General features: G+C 41.3%; 2 protein-coding genes across 2 annotated transcripts; one reads left to right on the top strand and one right to left on the bottom strand.

The window, feature by feature from the left end:
• Positions 1-1,932: 1,932 nt before the first annotated feature.
• glipr1a (GLI pathogenesis-related 1a) lies at positions 1,933-7,477 on the top strand. Its single transcript, XM_075471922.1, has 6 exons — positions 1,933-2,130; positions 5,629-5,877; positions 5,993-6,105; positions 6,609-6,694; positions 6,826-6,852; positions 6,990-7,477. Exons 1-6 carry the CDS (start codon positions 1,960-1,962, stop codon positions 7,154-7,156), a joined length of 813 nt encoding a protein of 270 aa, XP_075328037.1. The 5' UTR covers positions 1,933-1,959; the 3' UTR covers positions 7,157-7,477.
• Positions 7,478-7,552: 75 nt separating this feature from the next.
• krr1 (KRR1 small subunit processome component homolog) lies at positions 7,553-16,047 on the bottom strand. The gene is made up of 10 exons (XM_075471921.1): positions 15,969-16,047; positions 15,285-15,460; positions 14,205-14,339; positions 13,975-14,100; positions 12,129-12,212; positions 10,575-10,631; positions 8,729-8,899; positions 8,484-8,561; positions 8,222-8,315; positions 7,553-8,108 (listed from the first exon to the last, which is right to left on the bottom strand). Exons 1-10 carry the CDS (start codon positions 16,042-16,044, stop codon positions 7,957-7,959), a joined length of 1,149 nt encoding a protein of 382 aa, XP_075328036.1. The 5' UTR covers positions 16,045-16,047; the 3' UTR covers positions 7,553-7,956.
• Positions 16,048-16,375: the final 328 nt, after the last annotated feature.

Here is a 16,375-nt window from a genome sequence, read left to right as displayed (position 1 = left end):
GCACATTATAGCTGTTTCTTCAATTTATATCCGACTCTGTGGAATATAATATACGGTAATAATATATGGATAGAAAAAGGCAAGAATATGAAAAAGCTTGCAAAACTTTGTATCATGATAATATACTTTAACAATAAACAGTGGACTTTAAAAGCAACAGAAACACTGAAACACTGATTAGGGTATTTTAGAATAAAATGAATATGGATGTGCCTCAAGTTTCTGAGACGCATTCAATGTAATCAGTGTAAGAGTGGAAAACGTACGGTGGGAACCATGTGAAAACGTCAGAAGACAAACTGTGGATGCCACGTTCAGTTTTATCCAAATCAAGGATCAGGCAGGTAATAACGAGACAAAAGACTCAACTTAGCTGTTTCTATACAGCACTCTTCAAACACAAGGACACTCAAAGTGCTCCACAGATGAAAAAGCCAAACTTAAAAGGCCCAAATGTGGAAATAAGGTCAAAAGATTTTTTTTTTCTAAAAGTTAAAAAGCACACAAAAGACAAACGTGAACATTTTAAAACAAGTAACGCCAAAAAGATAGATGACAGCTTTCAAATCAACTCGTCCTCCAATTGAAACAACCATATAGGTAGTTTCTTCATACCCCTAAATATGACATATTATATGGGGGCAGCTATTATAATAACTGTTAATAAGGAGACTGTTACCATCATGGATATATTTTGCCATTTGTCTTGGTTATATTTTGTCACTTCAATAAAATCACTTGTTTATGGTTAGAAATCTGGTCTCTCTTGGCAACACCATAGGCGTTCTGGCCACAGTATTTTGGATCAACAACAGAATTCCTAAAGAACTATTTGGTTACCCGCCTAAAAGGGCATTGCAGTGATAAATGCATGGACCATTTTTTTCAACGTTACTTCCAGATAGGATGCCCCTGATTTTTATAATATTACACAGTTGAAATATCCCGTTTCAAAGCGAGGGTGTCTAATGGTGACCTCAGAGGACTAACAGGATCTCTAAAAACCCTTCTCAAGAGGGGAAGCAAGACCAAATTCTTGCATTGGATAAAGACATCTCAGCGTCTTACAGTGGAAGGCAGAAAAAGTTATTTTAAGCGATGAATCAGCAAGACTCGTGACGATAACAGAGAAGAGGAACAAAAGGAAAAAAAAGGAAAGGAAATGTTACAACCGGATTTAAAACGGTTATTGAAAAAGTCTGACTCTGCCCAGACCTATTGGTGCTTCAGTCTCAAGCACAAATGCCTGTGCTTGTTCTGCCTCGTTATCCTGCTTCATTACGAAACCTTTTCCACAAAGTATCAAACCAAATGGACCTCAAAGCTTTGCAAGAGCTACGTGAACACCAACAAAGAACAAGTACGCCCCCTGCCCCTCTAGATTTACGATATACTATTCTTTATCTCTATTACATGCACTTGACCTCCCATTCACAGAACCTTGTGGCTTAGTGGTGAGAGTGGGTCGTCCAATAACCTGAAGGTTGGCAGTTTGATTCCCACTCTCACTGCTCAAAGATTGGTGAACTGACAGCTGGAGAGGTGGCAGTCCACCTCCTTGCCACGGCCGAGGTTCCCTTGAGCCAGGCACCGTACCCCCTATGCTCCCCCGGGCACTGTGAATGGCTGCCCACCGCTCCAGTGTATATAACATCTGTCTCATGAGTGTGTGACCCTGTGCATGACCAACCTTGATGGGTTAAATGCGGAGGAGTAATTTAGTGTATTTCATGTATCTACATGGCAATAAAGTCTTAATCTTAATGCAACTGTTTTTTATGTTAACATTTACATCTGGAATCTCTAAATCAAATAACTATGCACATCATAAAACCATCTGGGCATTCCGTGGTGTCATATCTCGTCAAAAAAAGCAGAACACACATCCTGTTTCTGTTGGGTGTGTAATTTCCTGTCATAGCTTTACAGAACGTAAGAGTTTAGGTAATTGACAGAACCATGGGCAGCACAGTGGCGATGTTACTGTGGATGTGGGTTCTCCTGGACCTGGGTGTCTGCTCCGTCTCACTGCCAGAAATCAGTGACAAGAAGTTCATTGATGAATGCGTGAGGGAACACAACAGAGCACGTTCATCCGTCAGTCCACCTGCCAGTGACATGCTGTACATGGTAAGTGAAGACGGGATTTTGTTTCTCTCTTAGTTTTGACCTCCACAGACGAGTGGCCACTGCAGCAGTTTTAACGGTCTGTGTATCATAAAAGAAGCTGAAACTCATTTGTAATTTTCTTAAAAATTAGAAACAGGAAGCACATTTGTTGCACTGTTTTGAAGCCAGAAGTGGGAGAAAACAAGTGTCTACTCCAAACAAAAAAATGCCAAAAAGCAGACCAGCAGAAATCTCCTCATGTTAGCATTTGATGTCATAATTGTGAAACAAAAAACAAACCCAGTATTGTTTTGCTTTTTAGAGCTATTGATTAATTCGTCCCAATCAGTGATGTGGAAAATCCATCTGCAAAAGCTGCATAAATACTGATTTGAAGTGGGTAGGCTTTTTATGTGGAAACTGTGCTAATTCGCTGCTAAAAATGTCTTGAAGACTTAAAGGCCTGGATGGCTCTCAACTTTTTAAAGTTCAACGAAAGTAAGACTAAAGTCTTGGTTAATTAGTGGAACAGCTGAGATTCCCCCTCTTGAGATAGGTTATTTGGCCTAGTGTATGAAGTTGGCCATTACAAACCTTTGGGTTAATGTGGATGCTAATCTTAAATTTGACAGTCAGATTCGGGCAGTTGTGAAATCAAGTTTTTTATTTATTAAAGGGATAGTTCGCCTCTTTTGACATGAAGCTGTATGACATCCCATATTAGCAATATCATTTATGAACATTGACTTACCCCCCGCTGCGTCCTGTGAGCCGAGTTCCAGCCTCGTTTTGGCGTTGACGAAGGTAGTCCGGCTAGTTGGCTAGGGTCCCGAAAATAAAGCGTCTTGCTTCTCAAAACAATATGCGTTCAAAAGAGTAATACATTTGCATCACAAAATCGTTCATCCAGAAAAAGTCAGACCTCACAATCGCTTGGCGCTATTTCTCTCTTCCTTTGTATCACTACAGGCTGTGTAAACTGTGCAGACCGAAGTGCAGACCGAGCAGTAAACACCGTAACAGGTGCGGCTATCGCTAGGTGGCTGAACGCAGTGATATGAAGGTAGAGAGAAATAGCGGCAAGCGATTGTGAGATCTGACTTTTTCTGGAGGGACGATTTTGTGATGCAAATGTATTACTCTTTTGAACGCATATTGTTTTGAGAAGCAAAACGCTTTATTTTCGGGACCCTAGCAAACTAGCCGGACTACCTTCGTCAACGCCAAAACGAGGCTGGAACTCGGCTCACAGGACGCAGCGGGGGGTAAGTCAATGTTCATAAATGATATTGCTAATATGGGATGTCATACAGCTTCATGTCAAAAGAGGCGAACTATCCCTTTAAGGCAGTTGGCCAAAATAAAGCCAATTCTAGGAAGCACTTTGAGACAGTAATCCATGCCTTCGTAACTACTCGGCTAGATTACTGTAATGCACTTTATGTGGGGGTTAGTGGTTCCTATATTGCCCAGCTATAGAGAGTAAAAAATACTGTGGCATGTCTTTTATCTGGCACACACAAATATGAGCACATTTCCCCCATTTTAGCTTCACTCCACTGGCTTCCCATACATTTTAGGATTAATTTCAAAGTTATTTTATTGGTTTTTAAAGCTCTCCATGGCCTTGCCCCTTCTTACCTCCTTCGTAGTTTTTATTGCATGGCTAGTTATATGTGTTTTAAAGTATTTTGGATTTTAGTATTCTATGTATTTGTGTCTGTGTAATGGCATTTGTCATTTCAATGTTTTTTATGTATTCTGTACATCACTTTGAGAGTGGCTGTAGCTCAGGAGGAGGGGCCACATGTCGAGGTGCCTTGGGCAAGACACTGAACCCCACGTTTGCCAACCGATGCATCCATCGGTGTATGAATGTGTGTGAATGAGTGGTGAGTTTGACGGCCCATTAGGTGTCTTTCAGGACCTTGTGTGGGTGTGTATTTCTGATCTCTCCTCAGATCCTGAGCTGACTGGAGCATTGGGCTCTGATTAGTGCAACTCGGTACACTTGGCCAGTGTTCTGTGAGGTGGTGATCAGAGCTCTGTCTCTAGTCTTTTGGGGTTTTTCTTGCTCCTTGAGGACAGCAGCGCATTTTGGGTTCTGTTGGCATTACCTTTTGGTTCTTAAGTTTCGCACCATACAACCCACTGGCAGCACATTTTCCACTTACAACCTCACTGCACTACTGACAACTGTTTGCCACTCCTCACATTTATTCTTTTGTTGTATATTCAGTTTAGTTTTTGGATTACTTTAATAAGTTAAATACTTATTTTGTAAACCTTTAAACCGTGTGCTTCCTCCTTTTTGATGCGGCCTTTGAGCCAGGTCGTGTCATCAGCTACACTAGAAAAGTGCTATACAAGTACAGTCCATTTAGCATTTACTTTGGTCCTTGTGGTAATGTAAAGTGCTTTAGAAAATAAAGCTGGATTGGATATGTGTTTTTTTTTTTTCATTGCATCAAAACTATCATAACCTACATATAACGTATTATACACAATCAGGCATGACATCATGACGTCCCACATAATATTGAGCCCTCTGACCAGTCAGGAGCTTGTGCAAAGAACATCTGAGTGTGTCCTGGAGGGTCTGGTACCACAATTTGAAACATAGTCATTGTGTTTCATTTGGCAGATAGTTTTATCCAAAGTAATATACAATCATATCCCAGGTAGGTAGGTAGTGTAAGGGGGGAAAGTACCTTTCATGCAGGGGGAGGGTCAGGATTCAAACCCCAGTCACCCACATGAAAGGCGGCAATCTTACCACGACACCATCGAGTCTTTGTGAGTTGTGGTGTGGCGTCTTTGTATATTGGGCTCCCTTCTCACAGATCTCATCAGATTGATATGTGATGACTTTGTGCAGTTGGGTGAACACCTCAGATTCTGCCTACCTGCTGGGCAAGGCCGCTACTGCAGAGGATTGCTGTTGCCAAATGGATCTTAGTGAGCCACTGCTGTGACATTCACGCCAAGTTTCATTTTCTGCCACGCAACCATCAGCTGTTTACCAGCTGCCATTGACAACAGAGGCATATTGAAGTAGTATTGTACTACATTTAGGTTGTATGAGTGTCATCATCAGCTGTATTCAACATTTGTTCTAATGCACTCCACACCGATTCACTGACAGCTTTTGAAAGCTTCTTTTATGATTTTGTCAAGTTTTAAGGGATCCAAATGTCTCCTAATGCCCTAGTTGAAGGCTAGATTTCCACTATTCCTAGAGCTGCAAAAGAAAACGGGCACCTTGCCAAGCAAAATGGTGGGGTAGGGCAAAAGGGGGTTGTATGCACATTGTCCTATGCACTGAAAAATTCAACATCAGTTCATACCCATAGATGTCACTATCCAGTGTTAACCACACTTCCACTCCCCTTCATTTTCATGAGCTCTCGTGTCTGGCCAGAAACTCATCACTCATTGAAATCTGTTACCTCAAAACACATACCATAAAAAAAAAAAAAAGAGAGACGGGATTCATATCTTCTGTATTTGCTTTTCTAGACATGGGATGACGCCTTGGCTATTACTGCAAGAGCATGGGCGAGACGCTGCATATTTGGCCACAACATCTACCTCAAAGAGGTCCGACGCATGCACCCCAACTTTTCCTCCGTAGGTGAAAACATATGGACGGGCTACCCACCATCATCTTTTGGCGTATCGAATGCCATACAAAGTTGGGTGGATGAAAAACAAGTTTACAACTACCAAGCCAACAGCTGCAGCCATATCTGTGGCCACTACACACAAGTACGTGCATTCTTTAGATCTTTAGGGTTTGAACCTGCTTCAACTTCATCACGGGGAACCTTTGAATGTTTGAAACTTGGCCTGCATGTCACTCTTTCATTTTGGTCTTGTGCAGGTTGTGTGGGCAACTAGCTACAAGGTTGGCTGCGCTGTCGTGCTCTGCCCGAAGGGTGTCATGGATTTTGATGATCGCGAGGGTGCCATTTTTGTATGCAACTATGCCACAGCGTAAGTTGAACACATAATTATGATTACAATGAATTGAATTCCAATTGGCTTGAATTGGACTTTATTATCTAAGTGCCTTGAGATGACATTTGTTGTATTTGGCGCTATATAAATAAATAAAAATTAAAATTGAATCTAAAAAACAAACAAGCAAAAAAAATAAACACCTCTTATTTTGCATTCTACATTAAAGGATGCCTCTGCGACGCTTCCCTTTGTGGTTAAGATGGCTGTTAAACATAGCTGCGGGTGTGGTTTTAGGTGAAAAAAAGTGGCTTACTTTCTGTCTCTAAACATCCAATCCACCAAAGTGCATGACTGGAGATATTCTATGTAGAAAACCATGAACACATTTGACAGTCTGTATCCAAAGCTTTTCCATATGCTCTAAGACGCTTCATTGACTACAATTATATCAAAACATTATTTAGGAGAAAATTTTCAGGGCAAAGAAGACTCTGAAAAGGGAAAATGATATCACTTAAGTTGGGCTTTCTTTGCAGTGGTAATATGAGAGGAAAGCAGCCATATAAGTCTCAAGGGGCACCTTGCTCTGAATGTGAAGGAACTTGTGAGAACAGTCTCTGCCGTGAGTATTTAATCTTGGTTTTAGTCTTAGAAATTATCTATTTCCCATTGTAACCCAAACTAGACAAGATAAGCTTAAAAAAAAAAAAGAAAAAAAAGAGGCATTTCTGATGTGTCTTAATGTCTTTACAGGTAGCCAAGAACGAGATTCACAGAAAAGTAAGTGTCACGGCAGTAAAGCAAGAGATTTATAACTCTTAAATCCACAGCCACACTTTGCGAATTATTATAGTGAAGAGGTGAACTTTTTTCAAGTAGAACTAATAACTCCTCTGGAAATCACTTTGTATTTCCAGGCTATAATTGGGCACCAGATTGGGCAGCAGATCAGGATCCTGCTTTTACTACCAGTGACTACACTTATGTGCCTGTTCTAGTCGCCAGGCCCATTGCCCTCATCTTCACCTTCATCGCAGCATATGCAGCTCACTACTTTTACCCGAATGTCTTCTGCTATGAATAGAGATTGTGTTTCGACATGAGCAGGGACCTCTGTTAGAGTGATTTTGCCGATTGAGAAGTTCCTAACATTGCTGTATGTAAACTGTAAAATCTACTAGTGCACAAAGTAGAGTGACCAGATTTGAGTTTGTGGAAAAAAACTTTAGCACAAGGGGGTGGTTCTACTGTATGATAATATGTTAGCCTTTATTAGCCTACTTTATGCTGAGCTTTTCCACTATCTATATAGGCTACTTTCCACAATATGAAACAACAACTTGTCTTATTTCTTTTTTGGGCCAAATATTAAATAAAGTGTAACTGTGTGAAGTGTTAATTCCATCTATTCTATGTTTGTCTCTTTGTAAAGGAATATACATTTATAGTATGTTTATAGTAGGATTTATGAAAGTAAGTATCAGAGGCATAGAAAAACTTTTATTTCACATTTCTAAGTGAGCGAGCCTCCCTCCTGAACATAGAAAACAATCCGAGGCGTAAATACTGTCCATGTACAAAGGCGGACAACAGAGGAAAGAAACCATTTACTGTACATTTTCTTTTACACTCTTGGTATACTATAAATACTGAGCCCAGCAAATGCCAGTCCGTATTAAAAGAATATAACAGACAGGAAATTCTCCAAAACAGAAGGAGTAGATTAAAACAGATTTAAGAGATTGTGATGGAATTATTCATCTTAATCCAAAAACACAAACACAGCATGTCTGTGTGACAGCCTGTGCTCCTCTGTGCTTACAGTGTCTGTAACTCTGTCCAATTGATACCATAATATACGGTAGCAGTGGCTTTGGCGTGTGGTTAGCCTTTGTTTTTGTTCTTTTTCTTTTTGTTGGTGGTGGTGGCGGTAGTGGGCGGAGCTGGGATTACTGGCGGGGCCCCCAGTTTCTTTGTTTTGGCTTTTTTCACTTTGTCCTTGATGGCTTCGATGTCCAGCTTGCCTTCTGTAGGTGCTGTGACAGAAACGGTCGACAGGGGTGGGATAGAGATTAGTTGTGCTATAGCTGTACCTTTACAATACATGTGCTTTGGTTTTTTTTTTTGTTTGTTTTATTTTTACATCTACCTTTAGCAGTTTTCTTCAAAGGCTTCTCTTTAGGAGGAATGAAAGCTTTGTTCCGCTCTTCTTGCTTCTTGGTCAGTACTTCCGCCTGTTTCACCTGCGAAAGAGGAACGTCAACGGTCACATATGTCACTTTGTGGTTTTGTTTCTTTTTCCTTTTTAAATGACGCCACTTTGAGCTGCATTGGCCGAAGCCAGCTGCTATTAACTGAAACTTTTAAGAAACAAAGAGACAGAGGAGATAAAAGTTTTTAAAAAAGCTCACCTTGATTTCCACCATCTTCTTCCTCTTTTTCACACTTTCACGTAGGAAGAATTCTCCAGTTGCCAGCTCCTGGTCAACCTGTTAAAAAAACAACAACACACATATTCAAAGTTTGTTTATCTCAGCAGATTAGTCTTGAAAAATGTATAGAGAAAAAAATAGAGACTGTTAGTAAGACTCAATCAATGAGCGACAACATTAAAGCGGTTAGGCAGATATCTGGCTTCAAGCGAGCTCCCCCTGACCTTGCTCTCTGGCTGCGGAGGTGGGAACGGCGTGTACTCCTTCTTCGTGCTCTTCTTCTTGGGCTCCTTGCGCTTGGACAGGTTCTTGTGGCGGAAGTTGGGCAGGAAGCGTTCCCAGCTCTGCGCTCGCAAGTCGGGGTCCTTGGAAAGCTCCCGTTTGATCATCAGCGTCTAACCGGTGCAGCCGAGAGAAAGATTGGGAGAGGGGAGTAAACAAGAGGAACAAAAAGGTTAAACTTTGGGGGCTGTCCTGCTTCCACCAAAAGTGACTGCTTTGTGATCACGATCAGTACCGAATCGCTAACTTGCTGATAAAAATGAGGTTTGTTTTGTTTTTTTTTTTTTTGTTTTTTTTTAACTCGTCGCCGTGACAGTTTAAGTTTCAGAACAAACAGGCTGACATCACACAGTCAATTTAAGACCTTGTGAATTAGTCAGGAAACGAACAGGAAATTGTCACAGTGCAAACAACGCTTAGTTGTGCATCATCGCCGAGGAACTTTAACTTCCTCTTCTCTTTTTTTTTTTTTAGTGCATGGAGCAGTTATGATGAAGGAGAACAGATGTGAAAACAGCACCGACGGTGTACTTGTGTGGGGGTTTCGATGAAGACAACCACAGAAAATGCATAATGGTTGGATGCGTTATGGTTTGGAATAACATTACAAGAGCATTGGGTCGACACTGTGATGAAACAATGTGTGTTCAGTCAGAGGCTTCTTCAGCTCAACTGCTAGCCTGATTAACATAGACTTTCAAATCTCTTCGAGATTCTGGTCTGACCAAGACCATAACGAATACGATTCGAAATGGCCTGGTCAACCCGCCTCCCTCGGGTTGCTACTGGTTGTGGCCAGAAAAGGCTGTGCCTAAGCTTAAGCCAATCACACCACTCTTTCCTCTGACGTATGATTTAGCTACCAGCGGGGCTAACTGGTAGATTAAACTCTTACCAAAGCCAGTAGGGAGCAAGACGAAACGTCTTTCCTGTCAAGAAATGATTCAAGGGCTGTTCTTTGCTCGATTTTTAACGAGAATCTCCCGTCGAACACTTTCATTACAGCATCTACAGCAGTGTCAAAAGCTTGACGCTGCTCCATGTTGATATTGAATGAAGCGCTTCCGTGTACAATCCATGGGTTGAGTGGCAGTTCAACCACGTCACTACCTTGAACACGCCTCTACCCTGGGCCGTTGGCGCTGCTCAAAGTTGATTGCTTCCCGACAAAGTGGGTGGAGTTCCCATTTTTTCGGGAACTCGAATCCACCTGAATGAGCAGTTTGCCTGAGTAAGTGTGGCAGAGCCGAAGGTGTTGCGTCACTGCGAGGGCGGAGCCTGGGTACTCAACTGCAGCACTGAGCAGGTCACAGATACAGTGCAATGACACATGCAATGGCTGCTGATAACTAGTGATTCTGGGTTAATATGGAAAATAAAAAGAAACATGAACTACAACATTAGTATTTCCCTTTGGGATAAACAACACATTTCTTAAATTTAATCTGATTAAGTCAAGATAAGTAGCGTGCATGCAACCCTGACCTCAGCAAGTCCAACCGCATGACACGTAGTAACCGTAGTAACCATGATCACTGCTTCACGGGAAAGCAGGGAGTGAAACCCTTAGTTTAAACCGATTTATTTCTACACCTGGTCCTCTAATCGTGCCCTCAGCTCCAGGTTGAGCCAGCCATGGCATACAAACCCAGAGAAAATTGGTTTCAGTCAGGAGGTCAAGAACAAGGATGGAGAAAATCTTCATTGGGCATTAATGCAGTCACTGATGGTTTTGAGTTGTAGGCTAATACAAAGTGTCTCGACCGTAACAACTATACGTCAACCTACCTTGATGTTGTAGATGGGGTGAATGTTCTTCATGGTGTCCAACACCACTTTACGTACCTACACAACAGAGGGACGAGACGTGATTTCCATTTTATTGTTACAAAATGCTGCTCTGATTTGATTATTCACTTTAACTCAGACTTGATAAACATAATGAAGTTAAAAAAAAAAACATCTGAGCAACAACCATTGGTGGGTTTTTTTAACCACCAATGGAGACCTCAGGTGTTAAATGGATAAAAGTTAATCGTGAAATAATCATTTTAATTGTGTTAAATATATGAAGTAACTAAAGAAAATTCAAGACAATATATCTCCACTTATATGCATCATGGAGCAACATTTCCAAAAACATTTGATGTTGGCACTTCTTGACAGTTGTGCCTGAGAAACACTTCCAACGTGACCAAGCTCACCAGCTAACGGCGACTGCTGTTGGCCACCAACGCTTTACCTCACTGCATAAGCCCCACTTAGCTAGTTAGTCAATTGAGGAAGGCAGCAAGAGCAGTTAGTTTAAAGCAATACAGTGTAACTTCTCAAAAAGCCCACTATGGAGCTCCCCCTACAGGCTTGGAGGTAATGTACGGTTACACTGTCGTAAATACAACACCCTTTCGCTTTCACGTTTGTTGACGAACCGGCGAGGAGTCAGAAGGTGCAAGCTATGTTGACCGAGAAGGTAAGAGTAATCAAATGTACCTGGGAGCGTGAGAGGGGAGAGGAGTCTATTTTTTTTTGCGGTAGGTGTGCCAGAAAGCAAGTGGAAGTACTTCCGCTCAGCTCCCGGGCCGGTCCAGCAAAGTTACATAGCGCAGTTTTTCCAACTCAGATCCCCGAAGGGCATAGGAGACAGGCCAATCGTCATATTAAAACTCATTCTAGCCGCACAAATTTTTTCAAGCTGTTATTTTAAGGTAGAAATGCTACATAGAATTGCTTTAAGTAAAATAAGCAAAAAAACATTAAAATTGTTTTTTATTTACAGCCAAATAGCTTAAGTAATTAGTTTGGCAATGCTACTCTAGCTAGCACAAGCTAACTGGCAAAGCTAGCAGCACTTGTTGAGCTTAGTAGCTTGAATGTATTTAGAAACTAACTCGGTGAAAATAAGAATTCTGAGCATTGTATTATACCGAGTTGAATAGCAAGAAGAAATAGTCTTTATTTCACACAATTTAAAGAAGCCACTGGCTCACATGTTTGTCTATCATTTGTTGCTGGAATCACCCAGATTTTCCTACAGAGCTCAATAGTTTCACCTCTCCACTATCCCAAGCATAATTAACCTCAGGGAAATTTTGCTGCCTCTCAACAATGGCAATTAAAACATTTTCAAAGGGTTTTTCCACACTAAAAGATGGGCTTGTATAATAAGCACATGTATGAATCTAACCAATGCAGACACATTTTCATGGGTGCAATTCAGCCTCGTATATCTAACAATTCATTTCAAACTGCGATTCAACGGTTTCTTCCCCCCTGAACAAGTACTGCGAATGAGTTCTTCGACTGGACGTCTGTGAACAGAAGGAGGATCTGTGAGAAACTTACCTCTTTCAGGCCATTGAAGGGCCCCAGTGCAGACACCGTGTTGCCCTGCACCATCACATAGCAGTTGGTCAGCAACTCTAATGCCTGGAGAAAGGTGACGAGGGAGAAATAAACATTAAAAGGGAATATGCTGTGGAATCATCAATTTTCTGTGCTTAAGAGCATGTTATTTTGGTGTCTGAAGTCACTACAAAAACTCTAAAAACACAGCCTAAACATTTTGCTCTGAAACTGGAATTTCAAACTTCCAACTGGTAATAAACTGAACACCAATTCGAAGTCTGACTCCTTTGTTGGGATATAACATTTTTTTATTAATACTGGTAGAGCACTAATAGTTTATTTTTTTTTTACAGTAAGTGAACTGTATTATTTAATGTTGGGATCAGATGTTAACCCATAAGAACCCATGTCACGCGCCCTTTAAATGTTCTGGAAAATTCCATGAAAAACTTTATCCTTGATTTCAACTCATGAATTGCCAGAGTGACCCATACTTAACATCCTGGTGGGTCATGTGACAGGTTATGCGATTTAGTCTTCCCATAATAACATTTCCAAGATGTCTGTGTGCCAGGTTACCATTACGGGCAGAGGTAGCTAAATTTAAATGGCTTGTTTTTGGTTGCTAAAGGAAAGATTCAAACCATTTAAACCTTTTAACACCCATTGACACATCTTTGACACCAGGGAGTGTTATTTTGAGAAAAATGTCAGAAATGTGTTCTATATAGTCTGTTTTATGTCCCCATTAATGTCCTTGATGGAGAAGTTATCAAGGTTCTTAACGCCCAATGTGACATATGTCACATTACAGATCTGACAGTGGGGGGTGGTATTTTGAAAAAAATTTCAGAAATGTGTTCTATGTGGTCTATTTAGTCTGTGTTATGACCCCCTTAATTTTCATTTAAGTAGAAATGGGTCCAGGTTCTTATGGGTTAATATCAAACCAAATGTCAACAGCAAGAGCTTCAACCTTCCAGAGGTGCATCGTCATTTGAAGTTGAAGTTATGAATGTTAGCGGCTGAAAACTTACAACGAGTGTTCTTAATAGTGTAGTCATCACGTTCCGAGAACCGTGTTTTAGCAACTTGGGCCAGATCAACACAAGACTTGCCTAAAAATACGAGACAGTGTCTAAAAGAAAGATTGGTGACCCACCAGCTGCCGATCGTCCAACTGCAAATTAGGGAAATTTAAGCATTTCAGAGCAAAATTTGCAATCGAGTTTTTCCTCTCAGTTTGGCATGTGGTCTGAGCTCTAAGTCCATTTTCTGTTTGTTTTCTCATACCACAACAACACACTCAAAGGTTATTACGAACGGCAGATGTCAAAAGAGGCAGGGTGGAGCCACTGCAGTGCCTTGAGAGGACATTTGTTGTGATTTGGCACTATATAAATAAAACTGAATTGAATTGGAGTGGGTTCACTCCATGCCCTAAAACGTTCTGCTTGAATAGAAGTTTAAAGAAGTGGAAGAAAAAAAGCAGCTGCTGTTACTGCCTCAAAGGGCATAACATGTCTTGCATAAATTATATGAATTATATGTCAACAGTGTTGATGATCTGGCTGAATACAGACACTTCAGACACTGAACATCTTAGAGATTAAAAATTGCTGCACGTGACCTACAGGCAAACCCACACACAAAAAAAAAAAAGAAAAAAAAAAAGGATATAAACATTCTTTAACTGACTCTATAAAGACTGTATAATTACTTTACAGAAAGCTAACCCTCACCCTAATCCCAAAGATGTGCGGCCAGCATCAGCAACAGGATAGAAAATGTTTTGTCCCCCCGTGCAGGTGGGAAATGCGCTCGTCTCTGCTGCGGAACTTACCTTTAAGGTGGAGCCCTTGGGGCCGATCAACCGCTGCCTTCGCTTCACAAAGCGCTCTCGGTTCCTCACCAGGGTCCCAATTTTGATGATGTCACAGGCCATATCATCCTCTAATATTCGTACAGCCTTTAAGGAGCACAGTGAATACACAAATCAGCATCATGTCTAATGATTGGATAAGGAAAAAATAAATAAATAAAAAAAAAATCAGTTCCTGAGAAGACCATTACCTGCTCAAATGGGACGCTCCTCGCCAGGAGCTTAATGAGGTCTCTTGCTCTCACAATGGCGTAGGGGTCAAACGTTTTCTTAGTGGTGCAGACTGTAATGCTGCCTTCTATCAGGTCGAGAGAAACTTTGATGTGCTGAGAGAAACACGATCAACGCAATGAACGATTTGAGACAAAATGCAAAATCAGCATGACAGAGTGAGGAAGATGACATGAGATGACATTTCCTTACATCAGCATAGATGTCAAACACTTAATCATCCAAAAACAATGATAATTAAAGCTAAAAGCACTTCAAACCCACACTGAAAGGGAATTACTTATGATTATATCTCAACCCCTATTCGTCCTGCATGTACAAAATATCCAGTTAACGAGTCGTTTCACTGGTTGCCCACTGGTTTGTTTTCTTAAACGGACTTTGAAATCCTACAGCAGGGTGTAAGCCACTTGTTCGTGCCATAAATCAAAATGATCTCTGAATCCATGTCGTCTTCGTAAAGCCTGGTTGAGATGGTCTTTCGCAGCCATTATACACACAACCTTGGCGCAAGGCTGCAGTCACCTGTCGCCGCTATAATTAAATAAGAACACACTATAAACATAATAATAATAATAATAAGAAGCGAAATCTTGCCAAGCAAACTCTATATGCTTTTTTGTTAGAACATGTGGCCTCTAAGTGTTCACGCATTAATCCATCTGGCCCCAGGTCTGTTAGCTAAGGATAGCCAAGCTACCAGAACCACTTTTTCTTATCAATACCATAAGGCTAGGGCCATTAAGTATCTGTAAACTCTAAATCTATACGTATGAATTCAAGATGGAACTTCTTTTGAATTTAAACAACAGGGCAATTAATCTACAAACTGATGACAGCAGCTTCATTAAGCAACATCTGCTGGTAGAAAGCAATTTTGAGTGAAGGGGAAGAAAAGCAGTACGTCAGTGCGAAATGAGCATGTTCCACTGAACCAGGAGGGACATAACCATCAGCAAGTTTTCAGTGTTTCCAACATTTTATCGACTGCTGCCATTTACGTTCAGGTAGAAAACTCATTTCCAATTCTGTGTACGTACTGCATCTCCTAAAGCCTTCTCCACCAGTGGCCAGCACTCTTTCAGGTAAGCTTCTCTGTACTTGGGAAACAGGGTGGCAAAGCTGCTCTCCTCTAGCAGGCCGCGGGGGTTGTCATCTTTAGTGAAGCCTGGCTCCTTCCATCCATCAGGAACAGTCAGAAGTTCAGATTCATCCACTGCAAAACACGTGCGTTGCAATCACGAAAAATATGACACCTCATATGTTTATGCTTATGGTTGTCCATACAGAGGTAACACATTCACTTAAATACATGTAGAGTAGGGAAACCGAACAGTTTTGCATTACGGTTACTTTATTTGAGGACGATGAGTGGTTCTTTCCGAAGTTGCACCCGTTTGCCTGATGTTCTTCATTACTTTCCAATTTTAGAACAAATAAAGCGGCATCAAACCGCAAAGCATAGTTTGATATGTATACAGCAGAAATACAAGTAATACTCGTGCTTAACGTTTGTGTGAACATCTGTCGTAGTTTTAAGAAAGGGGGGGAAAAGATTGTTTACAACATGAAGGCTCGCTTGCTAACTGTATGCTAATTTGTGCATGGCTCGCGAGAGTTATGTCAACATTACAGTTAAATAGAAAAAAAAAATCCTCTCTCTCATTCACTATTAACGGATAACTGGGTACCAGCTAATAGTCTCCGACCCATGTACAACTTACCCTGATTTTTAGTCTTTTTGGAATTTTTCCTCGGGTGTGCTTCACTCATGCCGTCTTCGTTCCTGGAGGACGCCATGATTGAACATTAGCGGAAGTGACGTAATGTCTTCCGTCTTCTTCTTTGAGGTTTCAATGGATCCGGCATTTGTGCATTCACAGTACTGCCACCTGCTGAATTTAACTACATTCAGAGCGCTTCAAACTGGAGACCGAATAGACCAGTCCTCACAGGGCAGTCAAGAAGGTCTCTGTCCTTGTCTGCTTTCACTACAGCGCGTCAACGTCATTTTCCGTTGGTTTTTCAAGTCATTTTCCGTTTCTCCTCGGGTTGAGAGAGCGCCATACTGGTGCCAACCTCTCTCACCCATGAGCCCAGGCAACTGCAGAGCAGCGCTGTGATTGGTGCG

Source organism: Odontesthes bonariensis, chromosome 8, assembly GCF_027942865.1.
Source record: "Odontesthes bonariensis isolate fOdoBon6 chromosome 8, fOdoBon6.hap1, whole genome shotgun sequence".
Lineage (NCBI taxonomy): Eukaryota > Metazoa > Chordata > Actinopteri > Atheriniformes > Atherinopsidae > Odontesthes > Odontesthes bonariensis.
The sequence above is the reverse complement of the archived record's forward strand: the minus strand, read 5'-3'. Positions and strand labels throughout refer to the sequence as shown.